We start from the raw sequence: 26437 nt of genomic DNA, 5'->3' as shown, positions 1-26437 counted from the left end.
TTTCCATTTAAATGCAGACTTTACTTTAAAAGTATAAATATATCTTTCCAATGTATTAACAGGAAAAACAAAACAGATTTACATCTATGTACAGAAGGTAACATAAAAATCATTATTTTTCCCCTTTGTGCCTCTCTGTATTTATAGCATTATCTTGGTCATGTAGAGGTAATAATTTGCAGAATATGACTTAAAAATATACATACGGTACATCAAATAAATATAGCTTTAACAAAGAGTATCTTCTAGAAGTAGCAACAGATGTTCCTCAGTCAAGTGGTATTAAACCACTGAGAAGGAAATTATACAAAAATTTCACATCCTAATTAAGACTAAAGGCAGGACTGCTTGAGTTTCAGTATAAGCACTTACATCTTTGTCTTCTCTTCCTTTTATTTGCAAGTACTATTAGCAATCAAGAAGCTGTGGACTCACTCTTAGGTCTTCAGCACCTGATGAGTTGCTTTCAATGAACTCTGATTTGTTTATGTTTGCAAAAGCACAACTGTGACAACAAATCATGCAGAGATACTTTATTGTTATAAAGAAATTCTACCTACTGTCATGCTTCAGGGCACAAATTGACGATCGGTAAGTCAAGCTTTTCTTACTGTGTCATATAGAGGTATAACTATTGCACTATAAAAGATCTTTTCAGCTCTAGCCTTGAAAAAGGTTTTCAGGAACCTCGCAGAGTAAATCCAGTGCATTTTCAACATAACAGACTGTGTGAGGAAGCCACTAAACCTATGGTACCCTCCTGTCAAAACACTGAGAAGTCTTTCTTGAAAAAAGACCCAAAGGCCATTGTTTTACTTTATTGTTATTATTATTAGAAGGGGACAGAAGACAAGTAAACAATCCAAAAGCATGACTGTTTACATTTCCAGTAACCCCCCTTCCCCCCACTATTTGGCCACGATCAGAGCGAGGATCAGGGACAAAGTGCAGCAGTGTTCTGCTGTGTTCCTATGGTTAATAGCTGCCCATTAGTCACATGAGTGCACCTTTTGGGGACTGGCAGGGTTGATGAGAGTAACACTGTGCTGTCAAGTCACAAGGCCATACAAAGGAATGACTGTAGGCAAACAAAGAGCCACAGTCAGAAACAGTGTAAAGGGAACGTAACTGTGAAAGAGATGCTTGGATTCCTAATGCTGCCCACCTCGCCTGCATTCACATCCAACCTGCCAAAATAATGAATACAAATCTGCCATTCATTAAATTGCAATAGCAAATAAAAGCTCACAAAACTTCAGGATGATGGATGGGCAGATCTGTGAATACTCCCTGTGACTACTTCCCCCGCACGGAGTTCTCCTGCAGTTTGGAAAGAAGGCTGGCCAGCCATCCATTTTAGTAGGGAAAGCACCTACTTGACAAATCATACTTCCATTAGCAATGAAGTTTGTTGCCACTTCTGGGTAGGTGCTTGCAAGAAGCCAGGGAGCAGTAGGGCCTGCTGCAATGCCGAGCTACCAGCAGATGGCTCTGTCAGCCAGGCTATGCTGGAACAGCAAACGAAGCTCATTTAGCAGTGAGGCTCATCTTTAAAACCATTTGCAATTCCAGACAGCCATTTAAAAAGCAAACTGAAGATGGACAATATATATGCCTTACTTATCACTTAAGTGCAATTTGAACAGACTTCTAAGATCCATTATAAATTATTTTTAGGAGTAATTATATATACTTTAGCAAAAGCAGATGGCACTCAGCCTCATGGCATTCACCCTAAAGGACATAAACCTAACAGTTTGGTAAAAGAGAGGGCATCCAGAAAGCTAAGGCAGTGAAAGCATACATTTTCTTTGGAAGCCTGTAGTTTAGTGATAGGCATAGGACTGAAAGTTTCCTAATGCACCCCTAAGAAGGCACTATTTATGATATTAATTAACTGAACAGAGCTGTAAAAGGAAAATTTAACATCAGTTAATTCCAAGTGTATGAAGAGAGTTCAATGACTGCCTTGGTCATATACTTCCCTTCCTCTCCATTTCCATGATTGGAGAGCTTCCAATCACAAAGGGCTGTCAAATTGCCCCAAAACAGGAAATCTTTTTTTTTTTTTTTTTTTTTTTTTTTTTTTTTTTTTTTTTTCTCAGCACAAGCTTCCAAATGCACAGAATATTCCTCCCAAATCTCTTAAGTCGTTTCCTTTCACCTCACGATGAGAAGTTCATCTTTCTGGGAAACAGGATGTTCACTTAAGCAATTATTTCACTTTTGTAAGTTTGGATGGCAAGTGTCCTTGCTGTGCAGCTTCCAATACTGGTAGGGAATTTTTGACAGTCAACTCACACTTTCTGAGGTAACAGAGAGATACCAAGATGGGAGTACATAACATTACTGTACCTAGCTGGCTGCTGCCAGCTGGCTGCTGCCAGCTAGGTACAGTAATAGCCAGTTCCAAGATACCTTATTACTTTGGTGGTAACGCTTCATGAAAAAAAAGTAGCCAGCACAGATCTGAAAAGAGCATACAAGTGGGTTTATGCAGCATTATGCCAGGGCTAACGTGAGGTCCCAGAAGCAGGGTGGCTGGATAGCAATTTCCAAATGCACCAAAGGATGTCCCTGCAGTTCTGACCAATTCAGGAGTCTCTGCACCCACATCTCATTTTTCCTGACAGCTGGATATTTTTGCTAGAGATAATGGTTGTTTTCCAAATACATCCAAACTCAGGAAAAGGCTAGATAACACCAGATGCAAGTTCATTATTGTCAGGAATCCCATAGGTACAAAAATAATAGTTTCAAAAACTGAAAAAAAAAAAAAAAAAAAGGCAATGAGTTCCTTGCAGAACATTCAAATCAGACGAGGTCTAATAGAATGATGCTAATGCTTTGTTCATGGAGAACCAGCTAGATATGCTATGTACTAATTTCAAAAAGGAATTTTCTTCGGTTTTTAGTATGGTCTAGGTCCCATGCCTATACTGCAGCTTCAAGGAGATAAACATCTCTGGACCATCTGAGAAATTAAGGTTTATGTGAAATGCAGCAGCAAGATGATGGATATGTGCTTCGGAATATTACTCTGCTTTCAGTAATAGATAAATTCCAATAGCACTGGCTTCAAAAACTCAGTTTGCATTAAGGATCAAAGAAGTACAAATAATGAAGCTAGTAGTGAAAATAACATTACACTTCGGTTACTTCTTATTATTGAACACTTTAACAAAAAAGAAAAAAAAAAAAAAAAAAGCTCAATTAAAAAAAGCTGATTACATTCCCACACTGTACACATGAAGTATGTATGTGCAATTGGCGTTGCAATAGCAATCCATCTACATTAAATACCATTTCCATGAATATAGTGCCCATTCGAAAGGAGCACTTAATAAATGCAAATCCTTCGGCTGAGCTCAGTGAGCCCTGGATTGCAGTCACTGAGCCATCATTTTTTTCTTTTGGAGGTAATAAATCAGCCCAGTAATGATTTGTCATCATTTTGAGAGTTTGGCATCACAGGAACTTCAGCTTTACAAAGAAAGATCTGAGATGTAAAGAATTGCTTCTAGGTTCAAATTTTCCTTACCAAATAACCAGAATGTGGGGATTTTTCTTTTACAATACCTCCAATTCCTATGAGATATGTACTATGCCTCTCTACAATTACACAGTCCATTCCGTGCATTCAGGTATTTTACCCCATCTCTCAGTTACCTTCCCGGTAGCAAACAGATTCTGAGAATTCTGGCATTTTCTGCTTTTGGACAGTGATGCCCACTGTCTAGTATGCACTGAATGCACACTAGATGAAGTGGGACTTCTTCATTTAAGCCTTTTGTCCTCTCCAATTCACTCATGGCATTAGCCAGCCATTCACAGCCCTGAACCAACATCTTGGATGGCTTCTAGTCATCAAGGAGCTTTGCGAACTGAGGAAAATGTGACAGGAAAGGAACTTCTGTGGCAAATTTCAGCTGCTGAAACAATGAAACTTCATCCTTCTTTTGGTATCCAGCTGCAGAACTTATGTTCTTGTTTTCTAGGTAAGTGTGTAAGTTAAGGGCTCATATGAACAAAGACATTGTTTTACTGACAGTGACACCAAGAAAATTAATTTATTTGCCTGCAAAATAAGCTTCTTGCCCTGCCTCTATAATCGTGAAAACACAAGATCGTACTAAACAGGGGGCATAGAAATCACCTTAATAGTTCCTGTGACTCATTCTTATTGGATTTACACTCATCAGCAAATCCAAGAAAACAATTTGATAATTTTAGCACAAAGCAGACAAAGAAGGATTTGCTAAGCTGCTTACAGCCTCAGCTCTGAAATGTCTGAAAGGTTCAGGTTGATATACATTTACAGAATGTGCACCATGAATGGACTATATTAGACGTGAAAGATGTTCTGAATCCAGCAGGTGATCAAGAATGTATCTAATTCTGCAGAAAAAGTTAGCAAGTGAAATATTTTATCAATCCAACATAGGAAAGAATCAATATTGCTTCACTCTTTTATATCACTCTTTTAACCAGCACCTCAACGATATTAGGACACAGGTATGTAAGATATTTAATAATATGAACAGCATAACTATGTTATATGTATAAATTTAAACAAAGATGAATATAAACTGCTATGCCTTTAGCTATTATTTGAATCACTTAGCTGATGGATAAAATTCCTTAATGAAATATAAATATATGTATTTAGATCTAATGCATTTTAACAGCTGTTTAAAAGACCCTACTGTGCTTACAATACAATTTACATGGGTAATTGCTAGATGAATTTACTCAAGCTGTTGTATCTGCTACTGTAACAGGCCTGGACTCAGGAATCCAAATGCTCCCTTTAGTCCCATATTCCTAGAATGTGATTTTGCATAATGAACATAAGGAAATGAGCAAACACATTGTAACATCAATAGCATAAGCTATTTCTGTTGCCATCTCGTTTTACTTTATGATCATAAACTTAATATAACTTTCAGACATTTCAATATAATAATAATATCTTATTTTTGGATATACTATACCTCTCTGAATCTCATCAAGATATTTCTTTACAAAGCAGGCAAAAACTTCATTCTTTTCTATGTTCTGTAATCTCAACCATGATAATCCAATTAATTGTCACTGAAGTAGGAGAGTTGTTCTTGTTAATCTTTATTATGCATTTGTAATTTCTTTATTTGCCTTCCTGAGGAGAACGAATCTTTTAGCAGCTCCACTGATGCATCTCAGCATGAACATTAATATGTATTCAATTACATTGGTCCTAGCAGTAAATCAGTGAATTTTATAAATGAATTTCAATTAAAATAAACATTTATTATTAGCTGATATGGAATGATTATTTGCATGTGAAGATATGGCTTAATATTTATAAGTAAGCTTGATTTTTATTTTTTAGCACCGAGAGTGTTTGAATTTATGCTATGATAAAACTATATCCTACATTGATAGCAAGCGGCAGAAAGAACTACTCATTTCATTAGAGGAAAACAATAATTTAAGCCATATGAGCTTTATATCTATACAGAAAGGCTATTCTAAGTCTATGGGAGCTCAGAAGACAAAACATGTTCAGTATATGAAAATTGACTGCTTGTTAGTCAATACTCATTATCTGGTAAATAATAAGAATAATAAAATTAATATTAAAAACTATAATATTTATTTAGCATTACATTTAGATTATTTTATATTCTTGTGTTTTTGAATAGCAAATTTCCATTTAAATAATTATATGTATGAACTGTGCACATGAAAATACATTTAGTCTCCACTTATGTAACAGACTTTAGTACACTTTCTTTTTTTTAGAGTTACCTTTCCTCAGCTCCCACAAAGAAACACAGGGCATTCAGAATTTCAGATGAGAGGATTTCAGCATTCAGACTTCAGAAGAGAGTCTGAATCACACCTCTTTGAGGACAAAAGAAGACTTTTCAGATATAGCTGGTATAGGACCAGCCCTGCTATCATCCCTTATGCATACAAGTAGCATTGCTAAGGCAGTTAGCAAAGCAGACATGAACCCTAAATCTGAACCCTAAATATACAGAAAACATATATAAGAAAACATGGTAGGATAGATATATAAAATTACTAAGATTAACTTTCATTTATCGTGTCATCTGTGGGAAATCACCGAAGTTTATTGTACTACTGTAGTTATAGCAGCAACGATGTCTTGAAAGACTCAACATTCACTCCTGCACTATAAATCAATACCACAGGTCAACTATGATTAACCTAGTCATGATATACTTGATGACTGTAGATTACAGTTAGATATCTATGGTATCTGATGCCCTCAAGAGCATTAATGAATATCAAAAATGCACCATCATCAGTAATCTATCATATACTGAACAGTCAACATTCTGCAACTGCAAGCATTAGAAAATGCAATAAAAGATCCCTGGTTGCCCTATAGATTCCTCCTTGCATACAGCTGCATGCAAATAGCTGGGGATGAACTTTGCTAGCACCATAACACTTAAGATTTAAAATTAAAACATCAGAACAGACAGTATCTATAAAGGGTTAGAAGTAAATTGTCTGAGATTTTCCCCAACTACTGTTGTGTAAGTATCATCAGTAAAATTTACACCTACTTTCTGAATTCTCTGACAAAGCTGTGAGCTTTTGACCAACCCAAGCTCTCTTTGGCACAAAGCAATGTTCCAGAGAGGACAAATGGAAGACAACACCTCCTCATGCCTATCCGCGAGGTACGCTGAGCTTAGCATCCTCTTCTAATTCAATAAAGTAAGCTTTCATCTCCTTGTCTCTCTCCAGAGCATTCAGAGTCTAACATTAAGCCTTAATAATTCTCCCTGGGTGACAAAAAGATGGTCTATCAACCATAACAGATTACACAGCAAAGAGAAACAGAGCTGCTGTATTTATCCAAGCTTTAACTGAAATCAGTAATACATCAAGCAACAAATCTCAGGTTCCTACTTCACATAGGCAATTAATATTTTAACAAATTAATGTTTTAAAATGAAGATTTTCAGCAAGAACCTTATAAAACAACAAAAGCATGTTTTCTGAATGGCTCAGAATCTGATAGAAACAGTGATATCCAATCTTACGGGATTGTGAATAAACTGCTCCCACAGACATAACAAATGATAGCAGTGTGAAAGATTTGTCCTGCTTACAAAAGAGCGAGGAGAACTCAGGGAGGAATTGCATCCGCCATAGCTTTGTTTGATCTATAAGCAGTAAGAATTTAGCTCCTCAGGATAGAAAAAAAAAAAAAAAAAAAAAAAAAAAAAAAAAAAAAAAAAAGAGAGAGAGAGAGAGAAAAGAAACAAAGTAAAGGAAATGAGTTTGGAGTTTCCTGATTTCAAGTTATGTTTACATTTTGATATTTCAGGATGAAATAAGACCTAACTTCTGCTTCTGACTTTTCCTCAGTGCCCATGAAGACAAGTGCCTGAGGCACTGCATTTGCAGTGAACCTATCCCTATGGCAGTGAAATGCAGAGGTCAGTTTGAGTTATACCTTTTTGGAAAAATGGATTGTGCTATACCTTCTTCTAGTAAAACATGCAAAGTGGTAGTTTATGCTTTTATTACCAATGAATAATCCAACCTGGTCATAGGAGTAAAGGCAATAGTTTAAACGAAATTAGTTAAAATAATTACATCTATATTCTGACTGTATAAGGCTGGAATTTTGATGCTTTCAGCATTCCACAGATGTATTATTTTCAGGTTTAGAAATGAAGTGATGGTTTTCTTTACTCTGTAAAACTTAGCTCCACCCAACAATATTCTAAACCAAATTAGAATAACCCCCTCCCACACACACACTTCAGTTTAGCACAGTGACTACAAAGCAACTCAGAAAAGAACAGTTTTACACCTTCTGATGACACAGTGAACACACATACACATTTTCTATTTCTTTTTCTTGTAATTTTAAACAAAGACAAGACTGCTCTGGGAAATTATTGGATTACATTAATAAAATCTGTCTCTTGCATCCTTCTTGATTGTCAGCAACCATTTTTGGAACTGAAAGTCTATCAGTCTGCTGTCCTTCAAAGATTTTATCGTTTCTCCTTGTACTTAACATAGAATGAAATCAGAATAAATACTATTATACATTTTCCTCATGTTTGAAGACTGCCAACAGTGCAATGTGAATTAATCTATCCTAATTCAGAGCATGGTTCTGATTACTTTCCACAGTTTTTTACTCCAGAAACAGATACACCCAAACCAACAGGAATATATTTCAAGTTAGGTCCTATATAATAGACATAAAGCAGAATTTGACCTTTAAAATTTATTAGTTTCAGCAGAGAACAAAATCACAACCTTTTTTTTCAGGAGATCTGGACATGTGACTCTCTTTCTCTCTCTCTCTCTCTCTTTTTTTTTTTTTTTTTTTTACTGTAAATAGAGCTTGCTTAATTAATAAGTTGATATCACTACTTCAGAAACATATGGTATTGCTCTGTTTGAAATATTCTTTTCTAAGAGATTATTTTTGTAGCTACACCACTACATTTTTTCTTTCTCTTTAGATATTGCTTACCATGAAGCATGTTATTTATATAATACATCCTAATTCACAGAATCTGCTAGTAATGATCCCCATAATAGCCAAAATGCACAAAAGTCATGCCACTGCATTGGCTAGAGCACAAATGTTACTTTAAATGAAGTTCTGCTAGAAATAAACCAGACACTGGCTTATAAAAGCTTATAACGATACTGCAGCACAATAAGATACTTTTTTGATGGCAATATACACAGGAACAGCAGTTGAACTGCATATACCCTATGGCTAGGAGCAAATAGCACAAGCTGCTCATGACAGATTTTTAATTAACATATCTTGCCTCCCACAAATAGAGAGGATGGTGGCACCTTCACTGACTTAAAGGGAATACTGTCAATGTGCTTCAGCCAAGGATCTGTCCCCCACATTTGCACGTTGCAATCAGAGTTTAATAAAAGCTTTGTATGTCTTAGCAAGAAGATCCAATCACACAATCTATTTAATTTGGTTCCACAGAAGCCTGGTTTCCTTAATACTCAGTGGGTATACACAAGTAATTCTACCTATATTAATGAAAAGTAAAAATGTGGGGTTATGCATGCTAAAGATGAACAGAGCTACCAAATTAAAACAGGGCCTAACATCTTAAAATACATTTATTTCACTAGAACAACACCAATACCTAGTGACTAAGAACTATGGCTTTACATCTAGAAAAAGCAGACACACAAAGCAGCATGGGCTCACATGTGGACAGCTTTCACCCATATGCATCCCAGTCCTTTTCAGCCTGAAAAAAGAATATTTACAAAACTCAACTTCTCCTTCTGCATCACCAGTTGGAGAAACATAGTTTCTGCTTCAGAGAAGCAGAAATTTAAAAGTGTTTGTAACACGGACATTTCATATCCAGTCTTGAAGGTCCACCATGCTGCCATGTCATTCTCCTTAACCTTCACTTCAGGAGATTAAGAACAGTGCATACTGCAAAGACACTCCACAGTGCACAAATATGAACAGGTCTAGACTACAGTTTTGCCAGAATAAATGTAGTGGGTGCTTACTAATGACATTGTGTCAACAAAACCTCCGATGGCCATAAATATATCAAGAAAAGAGGAGGGTTCATTTAATGTAGCATCTAAGGATGTAGGACATTTAAGACATTAGGACTCTGCTAACACAGATATGCTCTTGTTTTTGTAGCATTTCAGCTTCTGTCATCTGCTAGCGCAGACGAATGCAATCCTATGAGGATTAGCTCTGTGACACTATTGTTCCATTCTATGGCATTTTGTTTGGTTGCTTTGCTGTTGTTTTTTTTTAAGCTGTGCACATTGCACACAACCACTAGGTTATCAGGGTTGACCACAATTCCCATAAGAACCCACAAATACAGTCTTCAGAAAGGAAACAACAGAGAAGAATCCGAGTGACGGATTTGAAATGCAATATGCTCATTTCCCTTACACTGGGCAAATTAACTCTCTCTGCCTTTGGTTTTCCTATCTACTACAGGGGGTTAAAAATAGATGACAAAAATGATAAAAAATGCATAGCTCCTTATTAGGCAGTAGAATTAGTTTAACATGTCCTCCAGGGTTGTAACATTAGCATGCCTAACGAGATAGGCACAACATGAAACTCTAATGACACACTGTAAAATGCATCTGGAGACAGGTACATAAATATCCATGGCTAATGAGGCTTTGCTTATGTTAATATTTTGCTTTAGAGCAGGAGCAAAGTTTTATTCCATACCCATCATATTTAACTTTTTATTGTGGAATAATCTGTGAGTACATAAACCATACCCAAATGAGGATGTGCTCTAACTGGCAGTGAGCAGTCCCTGGGACCAAACACACACCTGAAATGCACATAGCATGCCTGTTGGGTTCTTGGGAATACTTTTTCACTCTATGAATATATTCTTACGAGTACATCCTATTTGCCAATGTTATATGAACCTAAATCAGAAGCTCTGCCCAGGTGTCCACAGCAGGCCACACAAAGGTCCTAGTCAATTGTGGTCCTTCAAAGAGCATCATACATCATCTAGGCTACATCTGGTCTGATGTAAAAATCTCAGACTGCATATTGCTTAGATGTAGAGGCTTTAGCATCAAGTTTTCATGTGGTGTTATCTGCTCCTCTGAAACCCTCTCTTGAAAATGTAGACATAAAACTCTATCATCTATCAGATCCAGTAGAACTGAAACAGGCCAATTTGAAGGAAAATCTGAAAAGTTGTGAGCCTCTGTAGCACATGGCTGAATGGGTCTGTGTTCCTGATGAGAGACATTTATACAGCTAAAAAAATAAAATTCTTATTCCACAGCTATTGTTTCAGAGGTTTTGGGTAAAGACAGACTCATGGTTGCTTGGAGCCCAAAGTGCTTTATTTGATCTTTCAGAGCTGTAATAGAACCTAAAATGATTAATGCTGTATTCACTAGTCAATGAATAGAGTCAACACAAAATAACATTCACACCCATTAAATGTCAGTGATAAATAATATTTACCTAACTGAAAAGCACTGCATTACCAATCTGAGGAAAAAAAAAAAAAAAAAAAAAAAAAAGTACGAAAACACCACAAGTGTGGCTAGGAGATTAGACTAGCAAATAAAACCCATTCTCACAAATTTTCAGCTACACTAATAACACTAAGCTAATAACTTCTGGCTCCATTCTTATCGTCCAAATTTCATATGTATTTACTCTACTGTCTCTTTCTGGCACTTTTAGTACCAGCTGGTAATACCTTCTCCGGCTTTCCGTACACCACCACTGATCTGACACCCATTAAAAACAAACAAATAAATAAATAAATGCAAGAGTTGCTCCTGTTCTCCTGATCTCAATATTGCAACTTCCAAACCAAGGCAACATAGTGAAGGTGTCAAGAAAAAGGAGACTTTTAGTAAGTCACACAGCGTAAGTACTTCTCATCACTGCATAATGAGAGGAGATCAACAAAATAGTCCTGGGTCAGCACATTACATCGGTTCTGGTCTGTATTAATCTACAAAGCAAATCTGAATAAAGAGAGGTCTGGACTAAAGTGAAAGCAGTCCCTACCCCTACCAACATCTGAGACAGCAACAGCATCCTGAACACATCTGCATACTACAGATTCTGGCATTTAAAATATGTGATTCCAGATTTGCATTGAAAGTAGCCAGAGCAACTGGAGGGCAGGCTCCAAGACCTAAGACATCTGCCTGCATCTTCCAGAGGTTACTATAATGAGGAACCATGCAGGAAAAATTATTCCTGCTGGAATAATTAACACCCCGAGACATGCAGTTCTCTTCTTTCCGTGAATCCTTGCACAGAAAAAACAGTAATCCTATGAAAGAATTCTCCAGTAATTAGTGTGCTTCCAGAAGCTGGGAAATTGCCTGATTCTAAGTTGTAAATATTTGTCCCAAAGGAAGTTGTTTAGAGAGACAAGGCTTTTCTAAACTAAATTAAAGGCATGAAGGCTTGTTAATAGTCCCTTAAACTACTGCTTTTACCTTTCCTCTTTTCATAGTGTTACAGTCTTACAACCATCCTTCCATTCAAGCTTCTTGTAATTTAGGTCTTAAACCTACAACAAGCCCTTTGTGGAGCCCTGTGGCTGTCTGTAGTTCCACACACAAGAAGCAGATTGTGCAACACAACTTCGTAGCAAGACAGTGACCCATTTAGCGTGCATACCATGCCCAGGACAACAGGGTCCTCACATTGCTCATCTTCTTGACATGGGAGCAGTACAAAGCCTAGAGTAAGCATGACTCGACGAGGTGAGGGTGAGGTGGTGCTGCTGTATGTGCAGTGGTGGCAACCACAGTGATAACAATGACAGGAGGGAAGAGAGAGACCAGGGATTACCTGCTGTGCCTGCTGCAGCAGCTCCATTCGCTCGTGCAAGATCTGGCTGTCAAACTCGCGGCTCTGCCTCAGGATCTGCCGCCGCACCTTCTCCACTGCCGCCCGCAAATCCTCCCTCTGGGCCTCAGTCAGCGACTCGCTCGCCCGCCTTCCTGGATCCTGCTGCAGGGCATTATACAGCGTGGCTTCCAGCTCCTGGATTTTCTAAGGCAACCCAAATCACATACAGACAGGCTGCCATTTGAATCCAGCAAGCAAACAACCCTCCCAGAGCTAGAGGAGAAGGCTAGGGAGCAAAGCCATAGGCAGGAGGGGAGGACAGACACAGACAGCTGGACAGAAAGCAGCAGCCGTGAGCAGTGAGCAGCATTGCATATGCAGTGCACAGAACCATCCGGCACCTATTTACACCTGGGCTAAGCTTTCTATTCCACTAAATGATCAGTTTCTTCCATTTAGGAAAGATTCATGGTAGTTCTGCATTCAATACCTGGCAAAAAAAATGAAACCCCTGATGCTGAAAGTTACAAGATCAATGCAAACTAAGATTCCCTTCAACTGCTACTGAATTGCTAAACCATTCTGTAAAATAACAAGGCCACAGCAAACAAAGGGAAAGCTCTGAACAACAAAAATAGTACTGTCCTCTCTCCCTTTTGTTCTTACTGTCCTGCTATCCATTGTTTGACATCTACTTCACTCTATTACCAGCTGCCAAAAGCAATGAGGAAAAAAACACTTAAGGGTACACTAATCCCTCTTCAGTCTCTTGCCATTTGTCAGACTGCTAATTGGATTTTCATACCTAACCAAAACTCTGGTAGTTTGCAAAGCAGAGAGCACCGGAGAACTTTACATTCATATGGAGAACCGTATTCCCAATAGGAAAGAAAGAAAGGAATCATGGCAGTATTTCTCTTGCCACTGGGGTTAGTATGTTCCTATTACAAAACAACATACAATGACATTTAGATCAAAAGCATCTGACAACATCCCTTTAGTCCTCGTAACACCTTTGTGAGGTAGGTAATTCTATCCATATTAGTGATGCATAAACAGCGGCAGAGAGGTTAAATGGCTTGCCCAAGATCACAGTGCTAGAAATAGAGCCTGCTTGGTTCCATCTGTTATCTACTCTGAGCACTAGACCTTGCTCCTTCTTGAAAATGTTTTGCCCATAAGAAATATTTGTGATGTATGAACAATTCTTCAGGTCATCATATTTTGGTTTCCTCAAGTCAAACACTTAAGGAAGTGTGCTGTGCAGTTTTGCCAATTCCTCAATAATTCCTGAGACTTCATTTTATGGTGCTTAGCCTGAGAGAAGGTGAGGTTGCAGCTTTCCCTTTGAAAAGTAGGAAAAGTAAAGTTGGATAGGGCAGCACAGGAAGGGATCACATAGGAAGAATAAGCATTCCCAACTTGGGATAGGTTAGCAGCAGCAGTATTTACAAATGGTTAGGGAAAAGCAGTATCAGAGGAGTTCTGAAGTTATTTCTGGTATATTTTACCAGGATAATTTCATGCACATATAAGCCAGCTCTTCCCATCCTAGATGTACTAACGAGATGTTCACACATTTTAGAATTAAAAAATAATAATAAATCAAAACCATGACACTTCTAAATAATATCATCCATTTTCTAATTCCCCATTTAAGTTGTAATTGATTTCCTACTCTGGCAGAACAGTAAGTGAATTAAAAGAGAACCCTATTTATAATTAAAAGAAAGAAAGAAAAAAAATAAACAACAACAATTTTATTTTATCAAATCTGTTCAAACAAGAAAATTTAATGACTGTTCTTTTCCTACCATGTATGCCTGGTCCAGGGCTTGTTTCCTGTAGTCGAGTTCTTCCTCTAAATAACCCTTCTGTTTACTGAACAGGTCCTGAGCAATAATAAAAACAAGGGAGTGTTTGTTCTTTATCCTAAGTCACGAACAGTCATAAATGCCATCATTTTTATGTGAGCTTTCCACTTGAAAGCAAAAGAAAAGCTTAGCTAATGATCACATTAATCATAATGATATTCAGAATATCAAATTTACAATATGAGCACTTAAAATACATGTGTACTACCAAAATACATGTACTACCAAGGTGTACCTAGAAAGTGCAGACCTCTTCACCAGTGTACAAACCTGTCTAGACCTGCCAGAGTTGCACACGAAGGAGAGTTTGTGAATGTGAGGTTGCATGCATTTGGTCCAAGAGTCATTATTTGCACCAGGCATGCCAAGAGAGGGATGAGAGTAACAACAGTGAGGTCACTTTACTGTTTTTCTAAAAATATACAATATACACCCCTCAGGAATTCACGGGGCAAAACATAATCCATGTTGCCTAGCCCCTTTTAGACAGGAAATCAGAGCATGCCCTAGCTGTATCCTGCAGCAACAATCCCTGATGTGTTGGCAAAGCCATAGAAATTCAGTTCTCAACTGTTAAAGGTCAATTTGAAATAGGTAAAGTGATGCCAGAGAGGTTAAGTGACTTTAGCTAAAGGGCTGAAGAAGTTTTCAACACACCAAGGTTTTACAGGGATTCTTTTTTTTGTTGTTGTTGTTTTATAATCAAACACACTAAGTTTCACAGAAGCAACACCTTACACCAGAGAAGTTGTAAAACAGGGTGGGATTTCAGTGAAACTTGATATCCAAAAGCATGATGTTGCAGGAAAATTATGGATAATTGAATGTCTGAATGAATAGTCAAACTAGAAGGGACTGGTGACAGTGGTTTCACAAAACATGCCACTAGAGTGTTTTGATGAAAATAAATAGATCATAAATTAATTAGTTGGTTTCATTAACTTTTCTCTTAAGGCACCTCATTCTCAAAAATAAAAATTAAATAGTAGTAGTCCTAAAGCAGAGAGGCCTTTTGATTGAATTTAGTATTTTTCATTGATTTTTCTCTATTCAACAAACTCTTGCATTTCTTATAGACATACATATACAATGTAACACATAGAATAGATCCCAATTTAAATATACAGGAGTCTTGTATGTTTTTTGATGATGCTTGTTTGTAGCTTTTTTTAGCACTATAAAAAGCTAATGTTGCTGCTCTGGTTACTTATTGATTTATTTTAGTACCACAACCATTTCCAAATACAACAGAAGGGTGTTGCTTCCAAAATGTAGTAGCTATCATGACAATAAAAAAAAAAAAAAAAAAAAAAAAGATATTGAGGATAGCCCGACTCATTTATTTGACTAAATTTCACCTTCAGACATACATGTGCAAGCCCAAAGTTTTTTCTTTTAATTGTTGGTGTAGCACTGACATAGCATTTGACTAAACATGAACAGTACTGATGATGAATTGTCAGTCAAAACATCTTGTTTTAAAATAAATGCACTCTGATCAGCAAATTAATGTTTGAGGGGGGCTGTGAGTACAAAATGACTACAAATACATTTGTACCTGTAGATGACCTGCCAGCCCCTTGTTAAGAACAATTCATAATTGGTGACAGCAGCAACATACAAAGCCAATATTGGAAGACTAATTAAATTGCTGTTTTCTGTATAAGGATTATAATCGTTATTATTCAGGTGTTTGTATTTTATTATTATTATTATTTTTTATGGTGTTCTTTTAATTACTTATCAATTAATACTGAAACTAGAACTAAAGTTTATGCCAGGCTTTGATCCTGAGGCTTGAATTCCCTTACAGACCGGTGTCTGCTGCTATTGTAGCCATTCTAGGGAATGCTACTTTAGCTGTCAAGAAGGGTCCCCAACAGGTCCTACAGGACATACTTCCCAGCCCCTCTTGTACATAACTCTAAGAAATCTAATATATATTAGATATTATGCTAATGCAGCTGAATCCCACCTTGACTACCCAGGTGGCATTGTTTTCTTAGGCAGATTACAGCAACAATGTCATGGCTGTTGTAGAAGATGCAGTTCTACCATGCACTCTTAAATGCATAGTAAAAAAGGCCTAGTCTACATATGCTTACAAATGGCTTACAAGAAAACAAGCAAGATCTCAAATTCTTAACATGGGCTTCAAGGACAACTAAACCTCAACCCTTCTCAAAGTGGAATAGTGGAATATTTCTTCTAAACTCATCTCACGATTCTGTTTTAGGAGATACAGTCATTGTCAATGAAGACTTTCAGATTGCTGCTCTAAACAAATACAGGGCTATCCAGAGTAATACTTCAAAAAAAATCACAGATAATAACTGGGAGGATAACAAACTAAGTTAGAAAGAAACTATTGTTTACCAATCCCTATTATAAACAATCATTTATAAACAATCAAGCATTTGTTTGTATTTGTATTGCATTACAATCAGCTACACTCAACTGAGAACACAGTCTGAGCACAGTCTGAGTTTTTGCATGGCCCAAATACACAATTCTTCAGTGGCCCTGGGCAAATCACTTAACCTCTTTGTCTCAGTTTCCCATTCTCTAAGATGGATGTAATGCTGATTACTTATCTACCTGGAAAAGGTGTGGTGAGGATTAACCTGTGTAAAGCTTTTTGAAGATGAGAAGCACAACATGAATGGTAAACCAATAAAACCAAGCATTCTTTTCAAAACTCTTTGTCCATCATATGGAAAAATAAGGTGAGTATAACACTGAGTTTCTTATGTAAAACAGAAGTGTTTTTGAGAAAACATTCTGCCTTTAAACAGGAAGACCTTGGTGCAAGAAAGGTAATCTGGATTAGGAAGAGGCCTTTACAACTTGTCCAGAAACTGAATACCAGAGACCAAAGGATTTAGCAATTCTTCAAGCATGATTAAAAAGTTTAAAAAGACGATGCTCTTGCCAGACAAATTAATACATAGAGAAAGCACAAAGACAATTTCACACTCTTTGGTTAATATGCTTTGTAAAGTTATGCCTTCATATGCTATTTTGTATATATTTTGCTATTTTTGCTCTATATGGCTTTGACATTTCCCTCCCATTCCAAAAAACACAAGCATTAAACTGGGATAGTACTTACCAGTTCCACCATGAAGCAATCTCAGTTAAGCAGAGAAAGGCAGCATGTCAATCTGTGCTGAAGTTTATACACTTTCCCTTGAAAAGATTTTTTTTAGCTAAATGAATTCTGGTTTTGGTGACCTTTACTTACCTTCTCATTCTCCAGGTCTAACATCTTCTGTGTCAGTGCAGCTTCTGTCCCCTCTATCTGTTTTAACCACTACATGAATATAGTAGCATGAAGAGGAAAAAATAAAAAGTGAAAAAACAAAATTTGTGAAAAATTTTCACTGAACATTTTGCAAGTTTGTTGCCAACATTCCCAGGCATATGCTTCCCCCTTATTATCTATTCACTTTGAAGTTACACTTGAATAAGCAGGTTGTGGAAACAGGCAGAATGGAGGACTATAGAAACATAATCAAAAACAGTAAGTGGAGGCTATCTTCTTATTAAAGTTTCTTTCCTCCTGTAAACTTCAAGATGCAACATAGATTTGGGTAAGCAATGCAAAATTAATCTTTTTTTCTTTTTTTTTTTTTTTTTTTTTTTTCTCCAACTTGATATACTTGTTGGCTTGATTTGCAAAATAATATTTCAGGGCACCAGTTCTGCACTTTTCCAGATGTAGGCCAGTTCCCATTAAGATCAACCATAGCTTTGCCAACGATGAATGCTTACTAATATTAGATTACTCCTATTTAGTTTAATTCTTTGATAAGCATTGCACAACTTGTTGTTGTTTTAATTTGTTTTTTAATTTGGGATTTTGATTTCAAGAATAGCAAAATGTGAATTCATGAATTCATGCATTTAGACCTTCCACTATTTAAGAGACAAATGGATAAAAAAAAAAAAAATGAATTTTGCTTTATCTATTTAGTATATTTAGCTTTGCATACAGAGTTGAAAGAAGTGTGCAGGAACATCATATCCCCCAGAGATTCTGTTCTCATCATAATCTTTGTTTTCTTCATTTTGAAGGTGACAGACTGAAGATATTGCTAAACAAAGCCCCACTGCTGATAAAGGATACTGCAAGACAGTGAGCATTCTGAACCCTTTAAATCTATAGAAATTGGAAGTCTTCAGCATCTCTCACAGTTATTCTCAATAAAGACTTTTTTTAAGGATTAATTGGAAGAATTAAAGTTCTAATTTTTGGAGTTAATAGAATTGATAAAAAAAAATAACCATTGAGTGTGATTAATTAGCATACATGAATGTGACTGGCACATCTTGTACACTACATAGGGTAGCACCCTTACTTTACCAAAACATCTAATTATGAGTTGTGATTACTATACGGTACTTTGTAATTAAGGAACTATAGGAATGTACATGGAATGTTGTGTGTTCCTCACATAGCAGGACATCTGAGATAGTTACATTTTACTAGAAGAGGCAGTAGTAGGGTTGTTTTAATCTAAATTAAGTCTACACATTCAGTAGAACGGATGTTAAAGCAATAATCTAGTTTTACTTATCAGATTTTGTCTTTTATTTTTCATTTTAGCTTCTCAATGAGTACTGTAAAACATACAATATTGTGCAAATATGTTATATGTTTCTCTTCTCAAGGACAACATAAAACTGTTTTCTCTTATTCTTTGTCTTGGTTAAATTTGGATATGGATAGTGTCTCCTCTTATGAAGAAACTTAGTTATTTGATGTCATTCATTACCCTTTACCTCAAATGTTCATCAGGAAAAAAGACAAAAGATTTTGTGTTTCTCCGAGTACCCTCTTCATTCAATTGGCTATCAGGTTGTGCTTATGAGTTTACTGTGAGAGACTTCACTAAAATGGCAAAAAATTGATATAGAGAAATAAAATGAACTATTTTCTTTTCAGTCTTAAAGTGCAGTCTATTAGCCTATGTAAGATAAAATGAAATATTTAATCTTTCTGATAGAGTGGTGAGTTTCTGATCATCAGATTATATGATAAAACCACCATAAAAATCCATTAAGGCAAACTATGATTGCACAAAACAAAGAAACAAAAGCAATCAACCAAACAAATAAAACCCCCACAATTTTACCTGGGTAAAAATTACACTATAACTTTCACATTCAAAAATTAATAAATAAGGATTAATTTTTATTTTTATGGCTCTATTTATTTAAGGAATTACTTCTATTGACAAAGCTGCCAATACTTTATTACTAATGGAAATAACTTACAGATAACAAAGTGTATGTTGTACGTTGCACTGACACAAATTAAACAAATTCACTAATTCCACTGGCAATTTTTATGCAGACATTTATTTATTTGAACAATATTAACCTAATCTCACCCCTAAAGTCTGGCCATGTCTTAGGCTTGCATACTGGGGTTCCTCCACCTTATTTATTGAATTTAAAGGAAAATTAAAGTATCATCAGCTCCTCTTTTTCATGCGATAAGGCAATCAAAAGGATAGCGCTTTTAGCCCCCCTCCTCCTTTTTATATTGCTTATAGCAATTGCTCAGTTAAGCTAATGATTGTCAAATTACCATATTTAGATTACCTACATTAAGATATTTGGATAAATAGATTATCAAAATTATGTCAATTAAAGCAATAATTACTTGTTAAACAAAATGCTCAATTTTTACTTTTAAAGTTCTGTTTCTGAATTTTAAAAGTGAATCTAGGAAAGATTTACTATCAGCCTACAAAAGAGTGAAGCTTCTTCAGAGTAAAAGACAAGTGCTTCTTAGTTCTAAATGACATCATTATTCATATACAGATTATATTCTCTCTGTAATTGGAGAATTAAAGAGCTAGCCATGTGGAATTGAGTGACCTGGCTAATTATCTGTCTTGCTCAAGTTCTTTTTTGTTATCTATGCCCATTAATTTACAGATGAAAGCAGCACAGGCTACTCAGAAATTTTTCAGTCATATGTCGTGTGATTTACAGAGAACCTCACAGCACACCTGGTCCCAAGAGGCTACTGGCATTTCTTGAAATGAAGTTGCTCTCGTTTAGTGACATTTTAGTAACTTATTCTAAGGGAACATCCCCAGAAGAAATTTTTATTTTTAAATTGGGTTTATTCTGAATATTTGATTGTACCTCAACACATCACAATCCCAACAAAGCCATATAAGGATGAAAACATGCTCTAGTCCAGATGCATTTAACAGAAAAGCCATGTTTCCCTGGCAAAGTTACATCAGATCTTAGCAGACATGGTCAGTCTTTAGGCAGACAAAAATCTATACTGAATTCACCTTTTCACAGAGAGAAAGTACAGTCCCAGCTTGGATTATTGCAACCTGTTCTTCATTTCTCAAATTCTAAAATACAAAACAAAGAAACAAAAAAAAATAAACAAAAAGATGCATTTTAAATTGGATTGGAAATCTATTCTTCAACATGTGATAAATTTTAAATTAAATTACAGTTATAAATTCTGTACATTTCAGAATCAAAGTATCAAAGTAAAGAAACTATAACATTTGGTATTGTATAAATGAGACCAAAATGGGTCCCATGATTGAAAATATTGAAAGTACTTAGTTTCCGCTTGAATTCAGTATGACACTCAGTAATAACTTTGCAATTGCTCATTATTTAGTGAGACCTGTTTTCCATTTGAGGATTTTGAAATTTCTTTCTTTTCTTTTTTTTTAGATAGAAAAATTCCAGTGCTGTGAGGGAAAAAAAGTGTTTTAAAATAACCACAAAACTAGAAGTATGTTAGAAAGTAAAAAATTGTTACCCCATTATCTCCAAGAATATCTAGCTTCTTCATAAGTTCTGATATATTCACATCCTGAAAAAGATGTTCAACACATTTTTATAAAGGAGTTGAGAAACAGTTTTGCATGCTACATTTTATGTACCCATGCAAAAAAATGAAATGCAAATAAATTAAATGTTAGTTTTGCATCACAATTATGAACGTGTTACTGGTATTTTCAGAAACAAAGCCAACAGTCACTTGATTACAGCAAGCAACCCCAAGGTCTGTGCATTAGGTCAGACTGTACTGTTTCACATTTATCATCCTGCTGATGGATGCAGAAGAAAAATCAAAACTGATAAACAGGCCTAAATGACTGCTTTTTTTTTGCTTTTTTTTTTTTTTTTCTCTTCTGTTTGTTTGGAGTGGAGTTTGAAGCGCATCAGGCTATGTAAGTCAAAGGGACAGCAAAATAATTGTTAAGAAGGTGTTTTCTGTTTGTTTGTTTGTTTGTTTGTTTTTGTTTTGTTTTTCTTCCCCTTTGTTAAGCAAAAGAAGAGTTCCATATCAGACTCAGAGGGGCAGAAGTGAATATGCACAGTGGGCTGAACATGTTCTTCCAAATATTACTAGCTCACAGTTTTTGTGAGTAGAAAGTCACATTTCTTTGCCAATCAACCCCCCAGATCCACAAAGAGCAGCAACCAGCCCATCCCTATTAAGTGTCTAGTCACTGCGCTGCAATCAAGAAAAGCTCTCCACTGATTAAAAATAAATAAATAAATAAAAATTAATAAATAATAGGAATAAATTTGCAGACGATGCTTTCATTTGTTGAAACTGTTCATGCAACTGTTTAACCTCCAATAGTAGCACACTCCAGAACTATCCTGAGTATGACCCGCCAGTTAATGTGGACCAAAGATATTCCCATTGACAGCTTGTATGTGGCCATGCTGTTTGTGAAGGTAGTGAGTCTTGACAGCATGAGCAAAGACCAGCTTATGTTAGTCCAAAATGCTTAATTTACACACAAAAAAAGACAGCCACGATAATGTGGGTACTCTCAACTTCTCATATTCAGCACTTCTTAGTAGAGGTCAGCAGTTCACAGTGGCTGTGTCTTGGCTCATTAGTTTCATTACTTACAGTGCATAGTGCTGGTTTACATCTGTGTTGCACAACTGCATTATTTGGGAGTCAGGATGATTGATCTTTCAATTTCTTTAAAGCCAAATTAGCTATGCTTGCAAATTACATAACTACATCAGAACAGATCTGCTCATGATTCTATATCCAACAGACTCCAGAGAGTAAGGCTTAATAATGAATTGAAAGATTTCTTGAAAACCAGACACAGTTGTGGGAGAGAGTCCATACAAATTAGACTATCCTGGCTCCAAAACAGGAATAATGTGTTGTTTTCAAGTTGGTCTATCCTGGGAAGTGCCCTTCCTCACTCCCCTCTCTCCCCCAACACTTCAGCAATACTGCAGAAACTACTAGAGTAGTTTCTAAACAGTGCACATCAGTAATTTAAGAATGGTGCAGAGCTTAAAATACACTTCAATTTAAAATTAAAGCTGTTGATTTTGATCAGCTGTGACAATGTTGAGTAAGAACTTCTTTCGCTGATCAGTTACACTGGTGAGGAATGGAATTCAGAAGGATATGCTAGTTCTAGGCCCTCTTAACCTATAAATACTCATTCTAATTAATTGTAATATCACTCATTGTGATATCTAGTTTTCTGCCAATGGCTAACAATTTTGAAAGATACTGAAAACACAAAAAGAAAGCAATTTCAGTATGCCCATATCAGGTGACTGTCCCTGCTTCCAGGCAAGTAAACTGAAAAGAGGTTTCAAAAACAAACAAACAAACAAAACCCTACCATTTATATTTAGGAAATAAAATGTTCTGCAACAGAAGGCAATGCATAAAAACAAATGAGTTCCAGAACCTGTACATGCTACAACGAATATGCAAGTTAGAATAATAGATAAGTTAAAAAGCAGATCTGGCATCCCATGGAAGGTCTATTTGAAAGGCAATACATTAATTGATGACTCTTGCTGTGGTGTTGGGAAATGACTAACCAACCAAACATGTAGGTTTTACCTTCAACCTATCAGGTGTAACCTTTTTTTTTTCTTTCTTTTTTTTTTTTCTTTTCTTTTTTTTTTTTTTCTAAGACTACTCAGTCTTGCCTATACATAAAAGAGAGAGGGACTATATAGCCTATAATTTCAGTTGATTTCCACTACTGAAAGTATTGCACTTATTAAGGGACTGAATAGAAACCAGTCTTCTGTTAGGGAGCTTGTAAACACAATTACAAATACAGGCAAAAATTACTAGTGTGTGCTATTGATTTTAACACAGAGATATTCCACCTAAGTTACTGATGAAGAAATCAGCCTGGCCTGTTAACACAACATTACTATCAAGACAAGCCTGAATTCAGTCTTAGGTGAACCAGCATGCAAATCAGTTTGTATGGTTAGCCTATTCAAAGGGGTATAAAAGTAGAAAGAACAATCTTTTCTTTCTAGTAACACAAGCTAACCAAGTGAGATCCTAATGTTTGTCTTGTGCTTGATCTAAAATGATAGTCTCACCTGTTTGAATAGCTTTTGGATCAGGCACCTCATGCTTCAAGGCCCTGATCCAGGCAAATAACCTAAGCATATTAATTCAACACACAAAATGTCTACGGACTTCATGAAATTGGTTGTAAAATGGTATGTGAATGTGGTATTTCTGACCTTAGATGTAAGTATTTATTGTGAAGGAAAGACAAAAGTACTGTAACTAGCCTGACAATGACTCATATCAAACCCCACATTCTTCTCTGCAATGTTTTTACAGCAGTTACCTAGACTGTACACTAATTATCTTGACTGGCTATCCTTAATTTTCATGAATGAACTCCTGACAGACTACCAGATTCCAACCAAATCATATTTGTATGAAATCCTTTTCCCAGTTATAAATATATTTGCTTACTATATGTATTTTTCATATTTTCTTCCCTACACTGAGATGATAAAAATGGCAAACCGTTCATTTGCGTATTGTGTTCTTCATTTTGGCCATCCAACTGTTCCTAACTTCCCACATATACCTTTATTCCTTCATGTTGACAGAACAGTTGAAGCGCACTTCCATTGTTTTCAGGGAAGGTGGTTATATGAAGATTAAATGCTGGTGACCTTCGTTCTCTCTCCTGAGGAAAGATTTCGTTTAAAAACAGTATGTGTGATTACATGTAAACAATTATTTCCCACCTTTACAAAATAGACTTGTAAATTAAAAAGACAGATTCCTATTCATATTCCAAATATTTCCTCCTACTTTCTTTCTTTCTTTTATACTTGTAGGCTGTTGGACATAGCTATGAAAAAAAAAAAAAAAAAGATTTCAGATTCTAACAAATTCCATGCACAGTTTCTGCAAAGTTAACAGGCACACTCCAGAGCCAGAAAACTTTGCATGTTGCCCAAATAATTGACTGGAACTGAAAAAACTTTGCAATAACTAATGTCAGTTGTAACCTCATTTCACTATTGCTTTCTTTCATTGAACAAATGATTACTTAGGAAGAATAAACTGCAGGAAAAAAAAAAATCAACAAATATTATCACAGATTTTCTCAATAAAATTAAAAGTGTGTATCCACTCCTTGTTTATTCTTCAGTTAACTTTTGTATTAAAGCATGTGAAATCCCCAGACCTATTCTCTGTACAACCCAGGATGCTGGGTTTTAGCACAAATATGCCTTTGTGCTAAAGCTAAAAAATTATAAATTTTTATTTGTCTAAAACTAATAGTGTTTCTAAAACATCCAGACCATCTACTTGATTTTCATATGTTGCTTCAAAATATCATTGCTATTATTTATTTGGAAGACAAAAATACAGTAAAACAATAAGTAAGACATCTTATTAAATGAAGTTTTAACATGGTTGTGAAAATGACTGTACTGAAGACCCTGGAAACCAAGGCCCTGGATCTTACTCTGAACTCACTATGGCCATGGGAACATGAGTGAAGAAAATCGTATTTCTTCTCCATACAACAATGAGAGGTACCGACAACAAGACCTTCAGTTTCAATGAAAGAGAGTTTCTGCAAATATTTTACTTCTTCTATCCATCCATGCATGCCTGATTTCCTAAGCCATAAAATGTGGCACTTTAATTGGTAATGGCGGGAATAAGGGATGAATACATTCACTTAAGCAGATTACAAAGCATGGCAACTCTTGTTCATTAACTAGTCTAAACCTAATTTGAAATTACAATGTTGAGAGAAATATCTCTGTGCTCTGTATATTTCCTCCCCCCCCCGCCCCCAAAGGCTCTATTTTAAATAATTTTCCTGTTAACAGCCTAATTTTGAAATAGACTTAAGTGACATAGATATTGTAATACAAAACCAGAAGCTTAATTCTTCTGTGATCATTAAAGATTTTTTTTTTAATTAATCACTTGTTATTGCACTAAACTTACATGGATTTGCTTGCATTAAATGATAAAAAAAGATTCAGTTTTCTACCCTAATCAATTTTTTATCTGAAATAATTTAACTGTTCTGAGAAAAATACTGCTCTGATTATGAGAAGCATTTACAATTTTACTAAAGAATTAACATTGTCAATCACATTTGTGTCTATGTGCTTGCCTACTAAGGAGAAAAATCTTTTATTGCAATCACACAAAAATACTCTCATTGTTATTCTGTGAAACAAGTCTTCAAAGATTTGGCAGATAACAAAACTAGACACATTATACTGAGCTACTTTTCATGTAATTCTTGTATGTGGAAAATACTTTTATGAAGGATGTTTTGAAGCACTTTTTTTTTTTTCCTTTTTCCTTTTACAAGTATATATATATATATTAGATTGTTTTACTTCTAGAAGCACGTTTTAGGGAACAGATTCTAGGGTAACTGCCAATTTAATGCTAAAGTGTTCAGCATTTTACTCTACAGTTGCTTAACAGAATACAAATAATATATATTACAAAGCACTTTTATCTTCCAGAATACCTACTGAAATTCCAATAATCTAAATCCTTAATTTAGAATATAATGTGCTATGACATTAAAAGGTATGGTATATAAAATAAAAGATTACAAAATAGACTAAGAAATATCAAAGACAAAATGCAGAATGTCCATATAACAGGATGACATGACATTTTCATCTTTATCAGAGAAGTTATACATGCCAAGATTTTTGGTGAAACGTGCTGGATGAAAATTATGGAGGAGCGACTTTGACAGGTTTCTTGGAGAGTCTATTCTAAATGGTGTTAAGAAGGCTGATGATCTTTGAAACTGAACAATATGTTATCAGGCAATACGACTGTGTGATAATGCATCACACCCAACTAGTTTACTAAATTCCA

General features: G+C 35.7%; 1 protein-coding gene across 16 annotated transcripts in view; it reads right to left on the bottom strand.

The window, feature by feature from the left end:
* JAKMIP1 (janus kinase and microtubule interacting protein 1) overlaps window positions 1–26437 on the bottom strand; it is a 157848-nt gene that overhangs the window by 7181 nt on the left and 124230 nt on the right. For 14 of the 16 annotated variants that reach the window (XM_084517960.1, XM_084517944.1, XM_084517950.1 and 11 more), the window contains 6 exons: window positions 24147–24248; window positions 21056–21109; window positions 20565–20630; window positions 17489–17557; window positions 14185–14262; window positions 12371–12574 (listed from right to left, as the gene is read on the bottom strand). In XM_084517960.1, the coding sequence (XP_084374086.1) occupies window positions 12371–12574; window positions 14185–14262; window positions 17489–17557; window positions 20565–20630; window positions 21056–21109; window positions 24147–24248 (573 nt within the window). The remainder of the gene's footprint in view (window positions 1–12370; window positions 12575–14184; window positions 14263–17488; window positions 17558–20564; window positions 20631–21055; window positions 21110–24146; window positions 24249–26437) is intronic. The other 2 variants (XM_084517946.1, XM_084517949.1) reach the window with 2 other exon arrangements.

The sequence above is a fragment of the Aythya ferina genome (assembly GCF_964211825.1).
Source record: "Aythya ferina genome assembly, chromosome: 4".
Taxonomy (NCBI): domain Eukaryota; kingdom Metazoa; phylum Chordata; class Aves; order Anseriformes; family Anatidae; genus Aythya; species Aythya ferina.
Note: the sequence above shows the minus strand (reverse complement) of the source record. Positions and strands in the feature narration are given on the sequence as shown.